Source organism: Petaurus breviceps, unplaced genomic scaffold, assembly GCF_028583685.1.
Source record: "Petaurus breviceps papuanus isolate PSGF00001 unplaced genomic scaffold, PetGlider_PUasm1.0 224, whole genome shotgun sequence".
Taxonomy (NCBI): domain Eukaryota; kingdom Metazoa; phylum Chordata; class Mammalia; order Diprotodontia; family Petauridae; genus Petaurus; species Petaurus breviceps.
The window spans coordinates 10,325,263-10,347,316 of NW_027185887.1; the positions used below are offsets into that span (position 1 = coordinate 10,325,263).

At 35.2% G+C, this 22,054-nt stretch overlaps 1 protein-coding gene and 1 long non-coding RNA gene across 5 annotated transcripts in view; one reads left to right on the forward strand and one right to left on the reverse strand.

Annotated features, from left to right (window-relative positions):
* Positions 1-22,054, reverse strand: part of CARMIL1 (capping protein regulator and myosin 1 linker 1) — a 404,323-nt gene that overhangs the window by 89,971 nt on the left and 292,298 nt on the right. For all 3 annotated transcript variants that reach the window (XM_069095035.1, XM_069095037.1, XM_069095036.1), the window contains exons 21-24: positions 15,334-15,506; positions 13,829-13,897; positions 9,299-9,392; positions 5,075-5,173 (exon numbers count right to left, since the gene is read on the reverse strand). In XM_069095035.1, coding sequence (XP_068951136.1) covers positions 5,075-5,173; positions 9,299-9,392; positions 13,829-13,897; positions 15,334-15,506 — 435 coding nt within the window. The remainder of the gene's footprint in view (positions 1-5,074; positions 5,174-9,298; positions 9,393-13,828; positions 13,898-15,333; positions 15,507-22,054) is intronic.
* Positions 1-22,054, forward strand: part of LOC138166537 (uncharacterized) — a 101,069-nt gene that overhangs the window by 7,980 nt on the left and 71,035 nt on the right. The window lies entirely within an intron of this gene.

Genomic DNA, 22,054 nt, shown 5'->3' on the forward strand with positions numbered 1-22,054 from the left:
GATAACTCAGTTATATATTTGTGAAGCAAATGTTTAGAAGTCAGTGATGCACTGAATTTCACTTTGTTGCACTCATTGGGAAGGAACAATGGTGAAGTGCCCTCCTTTCCTCTTCCATCTTGAGGCTAGATATTGAGCAGAAGATGTTTGAGTCAGGATGTATGGTGCCCAATTCTTTACCTCCTACTCTCACTGGAGTCTGCAAACCAGGAAGGAGACTCATAGAGGTCAGCCATTGGTATTTACACTAGATTTTGAAGTTATTCAAAGAGGTGGAAAGAAAGGAGAGAATTCTAGCCATGGGGAGTAGATTGTGAAAAGGTAGAGAGAGACAGGAGATAGACAGGAAATAACAAATTGAGCAATTTGGAAGAATGTATATTGTGTGAGGTGAATAATGAGTAATCAATCTAGAAAAACAGGTTGGAGTCAGATTGTGAAAGGCTTTAAATGCCAAATATAAGAGTGTTTATTTTATTTTATCCCAGGGACAGGAGGAAGCCAATAGAGCTTCTTGAGCAGGGGAGTGACATGGTCAGTTTGCTCTCCTACCCACTAAACTTAAAATCCTGATTGTTAAGTGTCATGATTCTTCATAAATTCCATGAATGGCTTCTTTTTTTTTGTAGTGTTTTTTGTCAAATAGTGAGTACTTATCCCAAAAGGTTGGAGTCTTTGTGTTTTGCGAATACTAGGTATTACATACATTTGATTCTGCTTGCTGTGCACCTAATCTGTCCACTGCTTCATCTTGTGTTTAACCAGTAATAAACTGTTTTTGTAATTACTGCTCTGTAGTATAGTGTGAGGCCTGGCACTGTGAGGCTACTTTCATTTCTATTTCTTTTCATTTATTGCCCTTGAGATTCTTGACCTCCTTATAATAGCTAACATTTATATAGCATTTACTCTCTGCCAGGCTCTGAACTAAACCCTTTATAATTATGAATTTTGTTATCATTTTTTCTAGATCTACAAAGAAATCCTTTGTAAGGAACTGAATAAGTAAATTACTTTAGGTAATACTGTCATTTGTATTATACCAGCTTGTCCTAAACATGAGCAATTTGTAGTTTTCCAATTATTTTTCTATATTTCTATATAAGCAGTTAATTGTATTTATATATTCTTGTGTGTATCTTGGAGACTAGACTTCTAATTATGTTAAACATTTGGTAGTTAATTTTAAGTGGAATTTCCCTTTTAATTTTTTCCTGTTGGGATTTATTATTATATAATAATACTTATAATTTATTTGTGGCTTTATTTTATGACCTGAAAATTTGCTAAAGTTATTGTTTCAATTTTAGTCGACTCTTTAGGGTTATTTCAGTACACCATTATATCATCTAATTTTATTTCTTTTTTACCTCTGATTATTCTCTCAATTTTTATAACACTATGTCAAAAAGAAGTGATGAAAGACATCCTTTAATTCTTGAATTCATTGGAAAGTGCTTCTATGTATCTCTTATCTGGGAATGCTTGGTTTTAGATGTATACTATTTGTCATAGTTTTGATCCATATGATTTATATTTTTTTAAATTTTATTTTCAGTTTCAAATTTTCTCCTTTCCAGAAAACAAAATACCCATTATAACAGATAATGTCATGCAAAACATTTTACTATTTATCATTCCAAGGAAATGGCACACCTTATACAAAGACAAATTCCAAAGAAGGATGTGATCTAGATTACAAAAAAAAAAAATTTCTACCTTAAACAAACTAGAGCAATATGGAAAAAAATCAGATCTATGGATAACAGAAAAACTGATGACCAAAGAAAGAACAGAGAAGATCACAGAAGATGAAGTGGATAATTTCAAAATCATAAAATTAAAAATACTTTTGTGCAAACAAATCTAATAAAACTAAGATTAAGTGGTTAATAATTAGAGGAAAAAATTTGTAGCAAAGTTCTCTGACAAAGGTCTCACTTCCAAGATACATAAGAAATCAATTGAAATTTATAAGAAAAAGAACCATTTCCAAATTGATAAGTGGTCTAACAATAAGTTATGTACAGTATAACAATAAGAATGTACAGCTCTCAAGGGAAGAAATCAAGGGTATTTATAGCTATGTAAAAAAAGCTCCAAATTAATATTAATTACAGAAATGCAAAATAAAGCAAGTCTGAGATTACATCTCACATCCATCAAAGTTTCAAAGATGACAAATAAGGAAAATGATAAAGACTGAAGAGGCTGTTGGAAAGAAGGAACATTGATGCATTGTTAGTGGACCTGTGAATGGGTATGATTTTTCTATTAAGTTATTTGGAATTATATATAGATACTAAACAGCATGTGCCCTTTGACCCAGCTATACCACTAATAGTTTTATGCCCAAAAGATAACAAAGAAAGAGGAAAAGGTCTTTAATGCACAGAAATATTTATAGCAGGTCTTTCTGTATTGGTGAAAAATGGAAATTAAGAGGAAGTTTGTCAAATGAGAAATGAATGAATAAATTAAAGTTTAAGTGTTATAAAGAACTATTGTGCTACTAGAAATAAGGAAATGGATGATTTCAAAAAGACATAGACTTTTATGAACCAATACAGAGTGATATGAGCAAAACTAGAACAATTTATAGTATAACATCAATATTACAAAAAAGGAATAATTTTGAAGACTTTTATGAACTGAGAAGAATGAAATGCCAGAATCAAGAGAAATTGTTATAACATTATAAAAACAAAAAATTTAAAAGTTGCAAGAGTTATGGTTAATATAGTGACCACTCATAATTCCAGAGGATCAGTGATAAAACATCTTATCCATTTATAAAAGCGAACAATTTACAATTGTGTTATGTGTGTGTGTGTGTGTTTATATAAGGCCACTGAAGAAATTTGTTTTGTTTGGCAATGAATATTGTTAGAATTTTTTTCTCCCTTTCCCCCCTTTGAATAGGAAGGAGGCGAGAGAGAAAATAAATTTCTGCTAATTTTTTAAAAATATAAATGTCACAAGCACTTTTAGATAATGTCACTATATTATTAATTTTACTTAATTGTTTTTACAGGAGACTATGAAGTAGGAGTAATCTGTAAATGTTTTTTAAGGTAAAATAAGACCACATTAATAAAACTTAAGAAAAAGTGATTTCTTGCTGGTTGGTATGGGAGGACATGTGGACTTTTCAGAGTAAAGAGGAAAAAGCACTGGATCTAGAGACAAAAGACTCTAGTTCAAAAATCTACCTTATTACTAATTTCTGTATGATTTTGGATGTTATTTAATGTCTCTGGACCTGAGTTTCTTTTTATTTTTTGCTTTTTGGAGGGGAGGAGGCAGGATAATTGGGGTTAAGTGACTTGCCTAAGGTCTCACGGCTAGTAAGTGTCCACCTAGCTGCCCCTGGTCAGATTTCTTAATTTGAAAAATAAGGAAGATGGACAAGATGGCCTCTGAGGACTATTGTAATTCCAGATTTGTGAGCCTGTGATTCTCTGTTATATTTTTAATTTTTATAATCTGCATAGATAAGTCGTCAATAAGAATTTATTAAGTGTCTACCATATGCTAGACATGGAGCTAAACATTAAGGATGTTAGATGGCTCAGTGGATAGAGCACTGGGACTGGAGTCAGGAAATCTGTTGTTGTTTTTCAGTTGTTTCAGACTCTTCATGACCCCATTTGAGATTATTTTTGAGTCTTCTTATATAAAATGACTAATATGGAAATTTTCTACATGATCACACATGTATAACCTATATCTGATTGCTTATTGTATCAAGGAAGGGGAAGAGGAGATAGGGACAGAGGGAGGGAGATAATTTGGAGCTCAAAACTTTTTTAAAAAAATGTTAAAAAATTTGTTTTGGGGGACAAATTGGGGAAATGAACCCCACAAAAATTAATTAAATAAAAATTTTTAAAAATCCAAGGAAGATCACTTTGATAGCTGAGTGGAGGACTGGATTGGAGTGAGCACAAATTTGAGGTGGGAAGAACAACCTGCAGGCTGTTGCAATAGTCTAGGCATTATACTGCCACCATCTTCACATAGGTGGTGGCAGTGTCAGAGGACAGGCTATAGGGTTCCCACCCCTGGAACAGGGGATAAAATCAGCACAGATTTCTGATACTCTTTAAATGCATAAATCATTAAGATGTATGACAACATAAAGTATGTTTATTTTTTATATGTAAAATAATTTCCTATTTTCTTGTATTTATCAAAGTGGATGCTTCTGGAGCCCTCACATTGGACACCTAATATGTAAATTTCCTTCTAATAAAAGGATGGTGTTTTTTTGTCATCAATGTCCTCCCCCCCCAAAAAAAATTTATGGCGACAATGTTATCCCCTCTCTCTACCTCAACTTTACCTTTAATAAGCTACTTATTCTTTGTAGAACTTTCCAAGGGGGCAGAGAGGGACAAAGGAGGTGGGGGGACTTTGAGGGATATAATGGTAATGGTAATTTGAACCTTGCCCCTTAATAGGTCTAAGGGAATTTGAAGATCTTCCCTGCCCCAAATAGGCTTACTGTAATCACATGGATCCTGTGGTGGGAGGGGTTTGCTGAAGGGTACAGCAGAGCTTACAGGAAAATGGGGGCCAGAGCAGCTAGATGGTGGGAGAGAGAAGATGTGCAGGTAAGGAGACAGCTAGGCTTGTGAGTATTTGTTTGCTCCCTGCTATGATAGTTAGGCTTATGAGTGTTTGTTTGTGGGAAGGTTAAAGGATGGTATGGCTCTGCTGTATTATGGTGTATTAACTTTTTTGTTGTTATGGATTTGGCTTTCTGGTTTGGGGATTTGGTTTTCTGGTGTCAGAATAAATGTTTTGTTTCTGTCTTCTATATGGAGAATCTGTTACATTTGGCAATTGGTAACTATGCCAGCATATTCAAAGTCGCTGTGAATATTGCATTGGCACTACAGGGGAGAGGGGAGGGAGAACCACTCCCCTGTTATTCTTTAGTATTCTTTAGAAGAAGGCCAAGAAAACCCTTTTCTCTCGAATAAAAAAATTAAGTCATGCTGAACAGTGACAACACAAGCAGTTTTTAGTCAAGATTAAGTCAAGATTAGTCAAGATTTAGTCAACACACCTGTTGTGTGGTGCTGGTGACAATGCCTTGTTGTAGTCGGTAGGCCTGCTCCTGGAGATATTTTCTTGTCTCGTGATTCCGAAGTAAATAGTTTTCTATCTGAAAGTGAAACAGAAGTAAGCTGTCAGAAAAACCTTTCTGTGTGTGGCACAAAACCCAGTCCATGAAAAGTCTCTGCTGAACTTGAAATACAACTAACCATGCATGCCTCGACTCAGCAACAACAACAACAAAAGGGGAAAACTATTACAATGATTTATAATTATTTAGCAAAGCACTTAACCTGAGAAAACATGAAGACTTTTTTAGAAGATTCAATATCTGACAAGTAGAAGCCAAAGTTTACTATATTGCTCAGTTTATGTATCACATTTACTGATTCTCATCTCCTCTCCATATGCTCACCAACACACATGCACAGTTTCATACATTTAGCTACAAAAGTCTTCAGAAAAAAAATTAAAATGAAAAGATGAGGACATTCTATGGTGTAACTCAAAGGAAGCACCATCAGCATCTGACAAGCATTCTTCTAGGGGGAAATTGTGAAATCAAAGGAATTATGTAATTAGAAATACAATATAATGGTAATAGTAATAATAGTGACGTTTGTACAGAGCTTTAAAGGTTCTAAAGCACTTGACACCCATCACTTCTGAGGCTCATAATAATCCCATGAGGTAGCTACTGCTGTAATTGTTATAATAGAATTTTGTTGATAAGCCTGAAAGTGACCCACCTCCAGTCTACTTGTGCTACTAAGAGTCAGAGATGTGATTAGGGCCTGAGTCTTACTGACTTCAAGTTCGGCACTCTAAGCAGTACATCACAGGGCCTCTTGATCCATGGATATTGGGATATGTTCATAAAAATTGGACAAACCTCAATTTCTCTGTAATAAATCTTAAATTTTTCCTCATAACAATATATTTTTCAGTTGAAATAATACTTAACGAGGGAATGTATTTTTGTGAGAAATAAAGGACATTTACATGGACATTCGTATTTTCCTACAAAGACACTCTCCCATGATATAAATGAGGAGAGACCTTTAATAAACCCCATCAATTAGATTAAATTAAATTGTTTGAGTACTAATCATGTGCCTCCAATAGCCCACAAAAAGAAAATTTTTCCAGTAGATAATTGAAACTGATTGATACTGATGAATGTTTTGGGAAGTTTTACCAGAGACGGACAACTTGTGCCATCTGGTTTAAAAAAATCATTTTACCATTTTTATCTTTTAATTTGCTGCTATTTCCTTACTTAGAACCTATAATAACTGGGAGGCTTTAAGTGTTTTTATGATTTTCATTTTAGTCTTCCATATGCTAAAATGACTACTTAATATCAATTAGTTGCAATTAAAATGAAGATGATAATTAGCAGAGTCCCTGGAAACTTGAAAGGAGGAGAAAAAGTAGCTTGTCACTGAGCAGACTTGAAGAAATCATAAAAATCTCAAGGTCTACAAAAGAAGGAAATTAAAAACCATTAAAGTGACACATTAATGCCACAGCATTATATTACATTATGGTTCTCTTAATGCTCCAATGACAAATCCTATCTTTCCAAGGTCATATCAGTAGAAATGGAAAACGGTTGCTCCTAAAAGATCCTCACATTAAAATATTTTAGCACAAGCACAAAATAGAAAATAGCTTCAGCTCCTTTCCTTAGGTTAGCTACTCTGCCCCACTGTGCTTCTAAGAATAACTAAGCTCGCTCATTCAGAAGAGTCATTCAGAAGACTAGGCTTCTTGCTCTTAATGTTGAGATCTTAGAACCCTCCCAAAGGCACCTTGAGTTTGCCAACTGTACCAAACCTCTTGGCCTGCAGAAGCTATAGCCAAACAGACAGAGCAGGCAAGAATAACCATGCAGAGACTAAGTCAGAAGTTTGTTTTCTGCAGTGAGGGAAATGGATTACAAGCAAGGAGGGTAACTAGACACATGTGCCAGGGACACCCTGGTCGGGAATCTGTTCTAGTATGGGCAAATCTCAATACATATGCTACACTGTGAACTGTAGCTTTGACACTGAGGAGTAACAGCAACAAATGAGACAAGTTTGATTCATAGCAGGGCTACAAGACCAGAACACAGATGATTATCCGAGATTTGAGAACACCTGGTGTGGGTGTAAAACAATTCTGGGATTTTGCTATGATTGAGTTCATCCAGACAGTGAGCACGAAGGGATTGTTGTTATGCCAAGCTCAGGACACAGCTTGCTTGCTGGGCCTTAGCTCTGAAAAATGGCGTGTCCAAGAATATGTGGACAAGTTTATGGTCCCTCCACAGATGGAGTACAGTTTTGTAGGCCAAGTGGGGCAGGAATTATCTACAATGGGAAAGTATAAAATTCAATATAGGATATACCTCGAGAAAAAGAAGGATAATACTTTTCAAATGGCTTTGAAAACATGCATATACACAAACCAGCATCAAAAAATCAGTACAGAGAGAAATTATTATTAGTAATTATTAATAATAATTAAGATCCAGAATTCTCCCCCTTTTTCTAAAGTTCTCATTTCAAGGCTCAGCCTCTGAAGGACAGGACTCCTGATAGCAGAAAGGATTAACACTCTCCTCAATCTAGGTATTGCTACCTCACCCAAGCTTACAAGAAATTTATTCTAAGGTGAAACTGCAGCTCATTGTCTTCTGCTCAGATTTGGGATATAGCAATAGCAAACTTCCATGTCAGGTCCTTAAATTACCTTGTGTAACATCAGGGACAGCACATCCAAATGCCCTAGCTTTTAAGAATAGGGAGGTTTGCTGGAGGTTCCATATTTAAGGAAAATGCAAAAGATCATTTTTGATGATCACATATCCTTGTGTGCAGGATAAGACCTTTCTCTGTAGTCACTGCTGGGCTATACGCCAACCACTTCACTTTTTTAAAAGAAAGGGTAAAAAGGGGCAGAGATCTGGGGTTTAGAGTGGGTCCCTGAGTAATATGTCTGGCATAGCTAGGAGCTCACTGACCCAATTGAAAGCAAACAAATTTCTGTTGTTGTTGTATGAACTTGGTAAATGTGGGAAACAAGATCACATACTTGTTGTTCCTATTGAACAATTAAATAATTTTTGTGAAAGTACAAAAATATTCAAATTTCTCCAACTGGCTGAGGATAATACATCAATCTAATGGCAAACTCTATATGAGTATACAATTCCCCAATTCTCCCAGGATAAAATGATCTTTTCCTTCTCTGACCTTGGGTAATAATTGCTTGTAGATGGATTTGTAACTTTCTTTTGTACTTATCATGGAATAATTAGCATATCGTTATTTGTCCTGGGGTTATATCCCCTTGACTAGGCTCAAGATCCAAGAGGGCAGAAGCCAAACTCTACATAATTTTGCTTCCCCACGCATTAAGTGAGCAGAGTAGATACTTAATAATTATTAAAAACAATTATTGTCAAAAGTTTAACACCAAGAAATTCTTAAGGCTATAAGCTATGGGATATTTATTAATAATTACTAAAAATAAATTTTAGCTCCTAATGGACAAACATGAATGAAATGATTCATCTGTAATTAACTATGCATTCTACTTCATCTTTACACACTCTTTCTAGGAAGCTGGAGACACTAAATGATTGAAGTTTTTAATCTCTGACTAAAAATTATCTTTGGTTACCATTACTTCATTGAAATTCAATAATTTAATTCTTTATTAATTTAATTCTAAGATTTAATTCTTGATGACTATAGCAATCTTACTTTGACAATGTCTTGGTGATTGTAGTGACCAAAAAGAAATATAAATATAGGGGCGGGTAGGTGGCGCAGTGAATAGAGCACTGGCCCTGGAGTCAGGAGGATCTGGGTTTGGATCCGACCTCAGACACTTAACACAAAAAATAGCCATGTGACCTTGGGCAAGTCACTTAACCCCAACTGCTCTCCAAAAAGCAAAAAAAAAGAAATATAAATATAACATCCTTATGACATGAATTCATTGTCAGAAGGCTTGTGTCTTGAGTTCTCACTCATGAAATATATGATGCTGGGAGAGTTGATTACCTTTTCTGTGCTTCATTTCTCAACTATGAAAGTGATGATGCTACCTACACTGATCACTTCCAAAAAACACATCAAAGGAAGTATTTTGTGAACTCTAAAGTGTTATGTAAATGTGAGGTATTATTATAATTGCTTTCATTAATTCTTTTTCTAAGAATGAACTATTTATACAATACCTTCTGTAGAGCCTCCTCTGTCTTTTCAGGGTTTGTCTTAAGTGCTTGGGAAGCATCATACATGGGAATGGGCATGAATCTCAAAGTATAATTCCTAAAAGTGAAAGGGCAAATGTATTAATTATCATGAAAGTTTCCTAGCACAATAATGAATCAATGACTTTTAAATAATGATATTCATTAGAAAGGATATATAAGCAAAAGCATTGCCTTTACTTCAGGCCCTTGGATCAAGGACAAACATTTTCTAACAAATACTCATGCAATACCATTTTTTTTTAATGTCACTAATAGCTGCAAGTTGTTTACATGTCTTCACAACAATTAATATACTCTTTCCAAGTTTGTGTTCCATATATCACATAAAAAAACTTTCAGGTTGGGAATACAGTTCCAAAGTTTGGGATGGCCAAACCAAGCCTAAATGACATTCCTATTTAACTTTCAGTCACTCATCCTCAATGAAGTTCTGATTTTGTTGAGATTCACCATTGTAATGACTAGTCAAAAGCCAAGTTTCAAACCAGTAGACATGAAATAAACAGATGAGAAAGAAAGTCACCAGAAAGGCAGTGGCATAATGGAAAGAATTCTGGATTAAAAGTCAGAAGACCTAAAACAACTCTGCCATTGATAATCAATGTGTTACTGGATTAGACAAGTCATTTCACCTCACTAGACTTCATTTTTCTCATTTGGAGAAAAAGTAGGTAGAATGAGATGATTCTAAGGTTCCTCTTCCTAGCTCTAAAAATAGTATGACTCTAGTCAGCAAAAATAAAAAAAAATTGCTTAAATAGAAAGTTCAAGACAAGCTATCTTTTAAGGCTCACTGTGAACTTGTATCCAGTATAATTAATCACTTTCTGTTTCAATGACTCCTTTCAGTATAGTTTCATGCTTGCCCCTGAGTTCAGTAATAGACAATCCAAGAGTGCCAATGCTCATTACTTTTAGACTGGCAAAAATGTATTTAGTTTGTTTTTGAGCGTTCATATAAGGTAGGTAGAGTTGGTTAGTTGTGGAGCCTGTATTTTAATGTGGTTGGAGGAGAGAAAAATGTAAAGATATTTTTAGGTAGAATGTCAAAGAAGGAGGAAAAATTCATTAATGCACTGTTTTGTTCAGAGATGTGAGAAAGCAGGATGGTTTATCAACAGGCATTTTGGTCCATTTGGGCAAACTATTAAAAAGCAGATAATGTCACACTCCCATCAAAAGATGTAGTAAGGCATCTTGACTAATTCAAACACTTGTTTTAGCTGACTTGCTATGGAAGATACTCCTCCATTGAAATGGATACTGGATATGATCATATAGGGGAGTCATATGTTGATTACATGAGTCAATAAATAGAGGGTTTAAAACAAATTATATCAGCAAATGTTAGCATCTAAATGCTGGCAGATTCTACAAAACTATAAGGGTTTCTGAAACAGGTCTGGCAATAGATTGTGTGTCTATCACCCAAGGACTAGACTGGCTACATTTGGATAGGCACATCACCAGAAGGTTGGCCATTAACTGTTTGGTTTTTTTCCCCAACCACAGCAATTCATGAAGATTGTCTACTTCAAGAGTTTGGTGTACAAACATTAGGCTTTGTATGACCACAAAAGGCTTATCCTTTACAATGAAATCAAGGTAATAGCTGAATTTCAAGGATCCATAAAGCAGTAATCTTAAAATGCAAATGATTAGGATTTTGCACTTTGTAATAAGGGTAGTTATAGTAATCCTTCGTTTCCTTTAAGACTCATCTCAAGCAACACTTTCTTCTATATGAAACCTTTCCTAATCATTAGCTACTAGTACATTATTTCTCAAAACTATGCTGTTCCCATCTTTTATAGATTATGCATATACTTATGTATAGATGCATAAGTATAGGTATATATGAATGTGTGTATATGTTTGAGCAGATATATACATGTGTATACTTATATAAACACCATAAACATACATCTATACATGTGTATAAGTATATTTAGGTACAGATATATACAGTATACTTATACACACATAAATATATACACATGTGAACATACATCCACAAATATATAAACATTACATATGTACATATATAATCTATTAAAATGGGTACAGCATAGTTTTGAGAAATAACATACTAGCAGCTAGTGATTAAGAAAGGATTCACATAGAAGAAGGTGGAGCTTGAACTGATTCTTGAAGGAAACTGGGGATTCCTATAACTACTCTTCTATATGTATATAAGTGTGTGTGTGTGTGTCTACATGTGAATATATATACACCTTTGGTTCAGTTCAATCATTTTTCAATCGTATCTGACTCTTTGTGATTGCATTTTGAGGTTTTCTTAGCACTGGAATGCCATTTCCTTCTCCAGCTCATTTTGCAGATGGGGAAACTGAGGCAAACAGGGTTAAGTGACTTGCCCAGGGTCACACAGCTAGTAAGTGTCTGAAGCCATATCTGAGCTCAGATCCTCCTAACTCCAGGGCCAGTGCTTTATCCACTGTTGCACCGAGTTATGCCCTGTATTCTTTATACATGTCTACTCAAATTAATTTTCCATACATATATTACCTTGATGATATTCCTTGACACTACTTTATCCCTCTATACCACTTTTTTGTGGGTAGGCCACCACTGGAAATATGCAACTTACTCTTCAATGAGGGAAGAGGGGGAAGCATTTATTAAGCACCTACTACATGCCAGGCATTATGCTAAGTGCTTTATGAAAATTATCCCATTTGATCCTCACAACAGCTCTGGAAGGTAGGTGCTATTTCAGTTGAGAAAACTTGAGACATGGCAGGGAGGGGTTAAGTGACTTGTCCAGGGTCTCACAACGAGCAAATATCTGATGCTTGATTTAAACTCAGATCTTCTTAACTCCAGTCCCAATAGCTTATCCCCTCTATCCATTGTTACACCTATCTACCTCTCTGTTAATCAGAGGGAAGAAGTCTCATTGATTACTCAAGGATAACATTTGAGAGTGTGGAAAAAGAAGCAACTGAGTTGCAACCATTGTTCTAGAATGTTAAACGCAAACTATATTTTAACATACTATGACATTCTACTTATTCAAGATTCCTATACATGTTATCTGAGAATGTCTAGGGGTATAAATATGCAAGGGCACAGGGGACTATAACAATTCAGACATTTCTCTCTCTAGGCTAGAAATTCTTCAATTAAAAATAAAGTTAAACTAATTTTTAAAAAATTGTTTCTGGTAGATTCATGCCTGCAAAGTAAAGAACAGTACTTTTCTTTTCTCTGAAAACAGTAAAGTAAATTAGCACCAGGTCCAGGTCCATAGTATTTTGATTTCATTTTGATTTGTTCTGCCCCTCCAGTTCAATATGAAAATCCCACATTAAGTTTCCAAAATGATCAGATAGTTTTGCCCAAGAACAAACAGGTCAAGAATAACATTTTACACTATTATTGTGACTTGAAATGCCATACCATGCATATTACCTTAGCATCTAATATTATGGATGAGTTAGAATCATAGAATGAGATTGGATTTTAGAGGTCACACAATTCAACTCCCAATCTAGAACATGAATATACTCTAATATACTTACACTTTTAAAATCTCATCCTAAAAAAGAAAAAGAAGAAAAAGAGAATACTCCAATTGAGGGGGTAGTTTCTAATAATATTAGTACTAGGATATGTTACATGCATTTTATTGGGAGGATGAAAGAACTATGAGACTAAATTATTCTCCAATGGCTTTTCCATTCCATATAATACCTTACATTCTCAATTATGGGGGTGAGAGAAAGAAAATGCATTTATTAAGCACCGACTAGGTACCATTTTACAAATATTATCTTCTTTGATCCTAATAACAACCCTGGAAAGTAAATGCTATTATGATCCTCATTTTGCAGACTGAGAGGTTAAATGACTTTCCCAGGGTCACACAGCTAATAAGTTTCAGAGGCTAGATTTGAATTCAAACCTTCCTGATCCCAGTCTCAGAGCTTCAACACCACAGTGCCACCAGCTGTAGGTCTTACCTTTACAAAATGCTTTCTAGTCTTCCTAGTGCTTTCACACACACGGTTTAATTTGGTGGCTATATCAGCATGACAAGGTAGGTAGGGAAGACAATTTAGAGTGGGGAAATCAAGGTTTAGTGACTTGCTTAAAGTCATATAACTATCAAGTTCCTGAGATAAGCCTCAGACCTAGATTTTCTGATTCCCAAGCCAAATTGTTTTTCTTTTTAATCTAGAGGAAAACACCAACTGCTATCAAGGGAAAGTAAAGGGGGACAGCTAGGTGGTGCAGTGAATAGAACACTGGCCTTAAAGTCAGAAGGAACCGAGTTCAAATCTGGCCTCAGACACTTAACATTTACTAGCCATGTGACCTTGGGCAAGTCACTAAAACCCAATTGCCCTGCCTTCCCCCCCCTTCCAAAAAGCAAAAAAAACAGTAAGGGCACTTTGCTTGGTTATTCTTTTACCCCCAAATGGAAATTTTTCATTTTTCTAGAGAAGAACCCTATCAAAAACTTACTTCTCCATAGCAACAGCTATATCCTGGAAACCTTGTGCAGTGATATTGTTCTTGTCCCAGATGACAGTCCTGTTTGAAAAAACAAATCACGAAAATGGTCTAAGTACTTGAGGGAGAGAAGAATTTTCCATCACACCCAAATACCCTATAAAGTCCTTGGAAAGTGACATCATGAGACATAAAACTGATGTTACTCTTACATCTGAACAGGAAAAGCTGAGAAAGAATGTTGGCTTTCCTTCTATATTACTTTAGTATCATATACACCAGGAGAACATATATAGAAGTAGAAAAGAAAATGAAAGATAATGTGACATAAAAGCATCAACATGCTAATTAACAGAAACAACAATAGTAACAAAAATAGCATTATTTGGATTTCTGCGGATATGAAAACTCCAGATACTAAAATTTCTAATATCCCCAAAATATACTGTGTTTCCCGATAATAAGACCTATCAGAAAATAAGCCCTCCCCTTACTGTGTAAGATTCCTCTAAAATAAGCCCTCCCCCCAAAATAAGCCCTATTGAGATTGCTACTGTAGTGAAGGTGATCCCCTGTACTACACGCTACATTACGGTACCCTCTGTATGCACCGTCCCCCTCCCCCCGTGAAACGCACGCCGCGCTCCGAGCTGCATCCAATCAGAGCTGCAGCAGTGAGCGCGTCATCCTGTTCTTCCCCAGTGATTTGCTTATTGAATAAAGGTACATTTTTTTGTTCACATTTACCTGTTTATTAAAATTGCTGTCAATGTTCATTAAAATAAGCCCTCCCCTGAAAATAAGACCTCTGGTGTTTTTCTGTCCAAAAAAAATAATAAGACAGTGTCTTATTATTGGGGAAACACGGTAGATCTTCAATCTTGTACCTTTTGATTAGTGCCAAAGCTATCCAGAAAATATGTAAAAAAAACCAAGAAAACCCTAATAGGTGATGTAAAGGTTTAGTGTTGAGACTTAATCTGATCTAACTTTATTTTATATAGTGTACATGTTGCCCATTATATATGTACTCATATTTGGGTGAATAATCTGTCGAGCAAAACAATTTGCTAATATTTATTTTTAAAAACTCAATGTCACAGGGCTCTTCCAAGTTTTTGGAGTTTTGAAGACCACTCAGTTTTGTATTATGACTTGGTACCCTGCCCTGTTGACCAGCTGTGTTTTCATATGGTGATGAGAGGGATTATAACCAGAGAAGCTGTATCCTTGTTCATTTTCTTGCTATATTAGGACAAGGCAAACTTCCTTTTGTCCAACGACTTAGGAGCACCTAATTTTGTCTCAACACTGAGCCTGAACTAAGAGTACTGGTGCTAGGCTCACCTCTAATACCAGGTAATATGTGGATTTTACCAAATGACCATTGGAACTCTACCATCATCTGAACAGAGCATCCAGCATCCCAGTGGGTAAGCTTAGACAGCAGACTCTGAGCCATCCATTCACTTTAGAGGATTAAACACCTGAGGACACAACTTTTTTTTATTCCATACCTGAGCTTAGTGTTGATCTGCAGGGCTTTTGCCAACATCTTTGCTCCCATGTCCCCCATTCCATTCCCACTGATGTCCACTTTGGTTAGAGAGGTGTTGCTCCCCAGAGCATTGATGATGATGGTTACCTCTGTTTTGAGTTTGGAGTCTGCAAGGGATAAGGACTGCAAAGGCTGTAGATTGGACAACAAAGACAAGCCACAGCAATGCCATCAGGTTTGTAACCACCTTCAGTAAGTCATATCAAATTATTGTATGAGAGAACTGATTAAATTTTGAGATGAATCTTCTTCAGTCTGTTAAGAAAATGGTAACAATAAATGAATTTCAATCCTGGACTTGGAATGACTCTTGGTAAACCTTGTTGTTTAATTCCTGGTGTAGCCAACCAAAATATTTCAGATGAACATGAATCACAAAAAGATGATTTGAGTAAAAGAAATGGAGTAAAAGATATCATTTAAAATGGTTGACAGAAAAGAGAAAACATAAATTGTTAATACAACTAAAAATGTTCCCCTTTACTAAAACTGAAGAGAGAATCAAATGAAGACAACTTTGGTATGCCACCTCACACCTGTCAACTTGGCAAAAATAATTAAGAACTGTGAATCTTAGTGCTGACAGGGCTATGGAAGAAGTCCAGTCATTCATTGTCAGTGGAATTTCAAACTAGCAGAATATTTTTTTCTAGCAGTACACACTGAAAGTTATAGAAATAAATATAGTCTTTGGCCCAACAATTCCACTATTGAAAAGATGCCCTGAAAATGTTAGCCAAAAAAAAAAAAGAGTTCTCTCTTCAAAGATTTCCTAACAGCAATAATAAACAATCACATAAAACCAGAAACAATCTAAATGTCCAACAACAAGGGAATGGATAAATTACAATATGTAAATACGATGGAGTAGTTTAATATAACTACAACCATTTAAGAGTAAAAAAGCAAATGTGAATAAAAGAAAAATCAAAAGAACTAAAAATCAAAATCCTAATAAGGACTGAGATCAAATGAATGAAAACTTGTTAGACTTCATTCATTGAACTTAAATAATTAAAATGTAAATAGTTACAAATCATATTTACTTACTTAAAGATGGGAAATGAATAGAGATCAGTCATATATTGGGAATCAAACAAGATAGGTGTTCCACTAGTTCCCTCAAAATATTGTGAGAAAAAAGATATCTCTAGCATAATTGGTAGATTCTCCATGGGAAATTTATGACAAAACATAGGTAAGCATTTTATAGAAAAGCATGGAGAAAATACACATGTCCATAGAGTCAGGATCAAAATATAACAAGGAGCCAGCCTTATCTCTTCTAACTCAACAATAATAAAGAATGATAATAGCTAGCATTTATATAGAGCTTTAAAGTTTGCAAAGAGCACATTACAAATATTACCTAATTTAAGCTTCATAACAGCTCTATAAGAGTTGCTATTATTATCCCTATGTAACAAATAAGGAAACTGAGGCTGAGGGGTATTGCCCAAGGGCACAGAACTACTAAGTTTCTGAGGTAAGCTCTGATGTCTGGTCTTCCTGACTCCAAGTCCAACACTCTAACCACTGTACCCCCAAGCTGCTGGCCTGCAGACCAGAGGGATTAGAGAATTTTAGGACAATAACATGCTAGTCACTAGGAGATGTAAGGAAAGAATCTCTGGAGTACTAATAATGGACAATCCTATTAAAAAAAACCTGTGGCAAAATTTTCTAATGGCCACCAAAGCTATGCTTCTTTCTTAGTCTCTTATCTTTGTTTTTATATAAGATGAAACTTATAGAGAGCAAACAAAAATAAACCTGCATAAATCTTAAGTGTCTGAATCTTATTATCTAATTTTAATTATGAAGCACACTTGCAGGTATATGTAATTCCTGCAATAAAAATAGAAAAATGGATGAAAACAATAACTTGGGTTGAATTGGAAAACTTCTTTGAAAATGTAAACAAAAAATAGTCTTGAAATAAGTTCAATTATTGTCCAGTTAGGCAACAGTCAACTAAAATTCTTTGAAGTCACTGGCCGTATATTTCCAGTTGCTTAAGAACCAAAAGAGGTTGTTGATCTTGTAAAAAAAGTCTCAATATGAAGACATTCTACAATAAAAACTAATGGCCTATTTCACACATGAGTCTGCTCCCTAAAGTCTTTCCATATGTCCGAAAGAAGAGCTCCTCTTTCTCCACTTTTAAGCACTCCCCAATAAATAAAGAGAGGCAACAAGAGAACTTTGGGCTTGAAATTAGGAAAACTCAGGTTCAAATCTTGCCTTAGTAGAGATACTCACCAGTTGTGTAAGCCTGTACAAGTCATTTAAGTTATTTGAATCTGGGACTTCAACTGTAAAATGGAAACAATCAGCAATACCTACCACACAGGAAATGTTTTTGAAGATCATCTGAGAATGTATGTAGAACACTTTGCAAGCCTTAAAGTGCACAGTCACATTACTGCTATTATTGTGGCTTGACCCCAAAATATAACTTATTAGTTATCATGTAATATAGCCACTATGAAAACAGACTTTAGATATTAAGGCTTTGAATGAAGAATAATAGCCAGCATTTATATAGCATGTTTAGATTTATAAGGCACTTTACAAATATCATTTCATTTGATCCTTACAACAATGCTTGAAGGTAGATGTTATTACTATCCCCATTTTACAGAAGAGGATATTGAGGCATATAGAGGTGAAGTGAATTCTCTAGAGTCACACAGCTTAATATGTGTTTGAGGCTGAATTTGAACTCAGGTCTCCCTGACTCTAGGCCAAGCATTCTATCCACTATACTAGGTAGTGCTAGGGTTACAATGAAGCAGTTAGGTACTCTCTAAGACCCAAGTCTGAAATTCTGTAATTTTTTCTTTGTTTTGTTTTGTTCAGTAGTTTCAGTCATGTATGACTATTCATGACTCCATTTGGGATTTTCTTACCAATGATAACTGAAGTGGTTTGTTATTTTCTTCTCCGGCTTGTTTTACAGATGAAGAAACTAAGGCAAATAGGATTAAGTGACTTGCCCAGGGTCACACATTTAGGAAGTTTCTGAGGCCAGATTTTAACTCCTGAAGATGTGTCTGCCTGACTTCTGGTCCAGCACGCTATCCACTGTGCCACCTAGTTGCCTAACTACTAACAGAAGTACAGAACCAGGTTTCATCCTGAGAGTCAATTTGGAGCCTTCCCAAGAGGGTACATCTCCACACTCCACCTGAGAGATAAGTTAGCCTGAGAGTGTATTTTAGTTTAAGCACTCCAGGTTCCCACAAATACAGAGAGGTCCTGGGGTCAGCCCAAGACTAAAATCTAACTCCTAGACATAAGAACATTGTGAGAGGAAGCTCACTTGTCTTACCAAAGAAGTCAACTGTGGAAATAAAATATTATGGCAAAAGTCCTAAAGATCACCATCCATCTGTCAAAGATCTGTTTCTAAGAAACACTTTGCCATGAAGTAGGTAGGTATGTATGCATTTGGGAGCTCAACTCTCACTGGGTAGCAGTAAAGCATTACAGAATGGGTATTAGATAACAGTGAATTCTCAGAATTTTATAATAATTTTCTACATCTGTTTTTTATGCGGTTACAAAGAGTAATATTAGATTTATGTAATTATGAAAAATTTTGAAATAGAAGGAAAATTTCAATGGCATGGTCAGCCTTAACACAATCAATTCCATATAAGATGTATGAGCTATTACATACATATGCTCAAAATAATCATGAGCTCAGTGGGACTATTTCAAAATTTCATTCAAAAACTGCACTCAAATAAAGGAGAAAAAATATTAACTCCAAAATATTTCAGTCTGAAGTAGATAATTGAATATCTAAATGAAAATAAATGTACTACTATTTTCTTGATAAAAAAAGCAACAATCACAATAATCTCATATCAATGAAGCCTCCTCACCCCTCCTCCCAAAAAGGAAACATTACAATTTTCTTTGAATACTAGAAAACCACCAATATTACAGTCAGTCTAGTGATAATTCTAATTTTGTATTCAGAATCAAATACACCTTAGTTAACAATTAAAATACTAGGTAAGGACATTAATTTAAAAAAATGTCTGAATCACATACATATTTATAGGGTCATCTTTAAAAAACAATAGATATTTACCCCATAATCCTGCTATTCCAAATTTTTATTATTGCTTCTCTTTATTGACACAATTTAAAATTTCAGAATTTTTGCTTTTTTTTTTTTTGGGAGGGCAATTGGGGTTAAGTGACTTGCCCAAAGTCACATGGCTAGTGTGTCAAGTTCCTGAGGCCAAATTTGAACTCAGGTCCTCCTGACTCCAGGGCCGGTGCTCTATTCACTGCGCCACCTAGCCACCCCTAAAATTTCAGAATTTAAATCCCTGATATAAGTGTTTCTAATAAGGAACACTCAGGTCCACTGGGGACAATACAATTTTTAAAATTTAAGTGCTTCATGACAAAAGTACTATTTTTCTATCGCCCCCTTTCACCTTTTACTTCTTAATTATATCCTCATGGCTCTGTGCATTGAAATATGACAACCATAGAGAAAAATATGGACTAAGGATACCAATTCACTGCAATTAAATTTTCAACTGAAACTAACAGTATGATATTGGGGAAATAAAATGTTTCAAGGACTAATAAAGAAATCCTCTTTTAAAAACAACATTCCCATGTAAAATGCAAATGAAGTACTCATGTATATTTAAAACTACTTAAAAACAACAACTCCATCAAGTGAATCTAGATTTTCTTGCTGGTTATATTTTTGTAGTAATAAGATGCACGTACTGATCATTTTAAGCATGCTACTCATTACAGATTCAGTAGTAGGGGGAAAAAAGCAATATGCTAATTGCTTTTCTTACAAGTCACACACTTTTCAATGACATGAAAGTAAAAAAAAAATCTTTTAATTATAGGGTGCTATTAGTAACAAGGCTGTGTGTGCTTTAATATGACATAGTTCTCTTATAAATACCATACCTGCATTCTCCCCAAGAATGCTTTCAAAGAATTTCTAAAACTACCCGAATATATTTCAGCTAGATATAAAGGGAACCTTTAGAATTAGAGAAACAGATTTTTAAGACTTCTAATGGAATAAAAATTAAATAAAACCTCAGACAATATTATCCATTTTTTTTTGGTAAAATGCTAAATGTATAGTTGAACAAATATTTTAGAATAGATATTAAATATTACCTCACAGGATTAACTTCCCAAACCATAAAAAGCTGTGGCAGTTCAAATAACCCAGTATCCCCAAATCACTAAGTATTAGTCAAGACAAAAGTAAAGGTTATTATTGTACGGCTAAATTATTTGTATAAAATTGAAGGGCTAGAAGCTAGAATATACAACTTAATCGTCAAGGCTACCTCTGCCTTCAATAACAGGGCATGTTATTAGGAACAAGGTAGGTATTTTATGAGCATTAGGATAAATTAAAGCCCTTTTTAATTTGTTAAATAATAAATGAAGCCCATTCCCTAAACAGCAGTTTGAAAATCAGATTAGCATAAGCCCAACATAGAAGAAGTTGTGTTCAGAAACTTGGAGGGATAAATCCTGTCTAATTTCTTATGCTAGTAGGAAGCCTCCCACACTTATCCGAGCTCGGAGCCACGTAGCAAGCTGATACATGTTGACAAAGAGTAGGAGAAACAACACTAGGTGCACAGAGAAAGCCAGAAAGTACTCTAATGCCCAGGATTCTGCAGGCCCCTCGACGAGAGCCCTTTAAGAAATCTTATTAGATGACGTTGCATGCGTATTTCTGGCTAACTTGTCAATGATCTTACATTTTGAACCAGAGTGTAACTTTGGAAGGACGTCAGATGGAATTTCCTTTCCTAGCCTAGCAAGTCATGCTATTACTCTTTATGGAGCTAGACAGAGAAAGCAAGTAAGATCCCTTTAGAACAATGACAGATTAACAAAGGAAATCATAACATGGACTTCCAAACTTGCTATAAAAATGAAAAAAAAATGGTGTCAATAAATAGTCAGGAACCTCCCCCCCATCCCACTTCATGTGCACACACATGTACACAGGGTTTAGTGGGAGTTTTTTAAAAAGATAATTATATATAAAATTATATTCTCTGTTCAAATTTGGACTATGGTAAAGAAAGGACCAAATTCAAAAAGACCCAAATACAGGTAAGGGGCCAAATGTTAGGAATCAAATTAAAAGTATCAAAAGGGTAGCTTTCCTCTTGCCTCTCCCATCCCACCCACCCCTAACCTAGCATGAGATAACTTTCTTTTCGAGTGTTCATGAAATAAAAGTATCACGTGAAGACATTTTAAATTTAATCATCTTCTCCAGGGGGAGTCTTAGTCAAGGGCAACCAAAAGAGGATGAGTAGGTATTATACACAGAGCGAAATGACAAACTCTTAGGAAAACGTGGCTGGCTTTTTATGCTTCTTGTAGTTCTGCAACACTAAATGAAATTCAAATGAGTAATTTGATGTTTCCCAGAAAGAGCTAAGGTCACAAGGCCACCTTTTTTGCACAAGGCACAAAAACTGAGTCTAGGGTTGTCATTTGACCTTAGAGAATTAAGGTTAATGTAAAGAGGGGTCTAAGTCAAAATTCATTGACCTTTTAATGTGTACAGATAACCTTGCAGTAATAAACAATGAATTAGGTGTATATACAAATGAGGAAGTGAATTGCTAGTGCATTTAATTTTACTA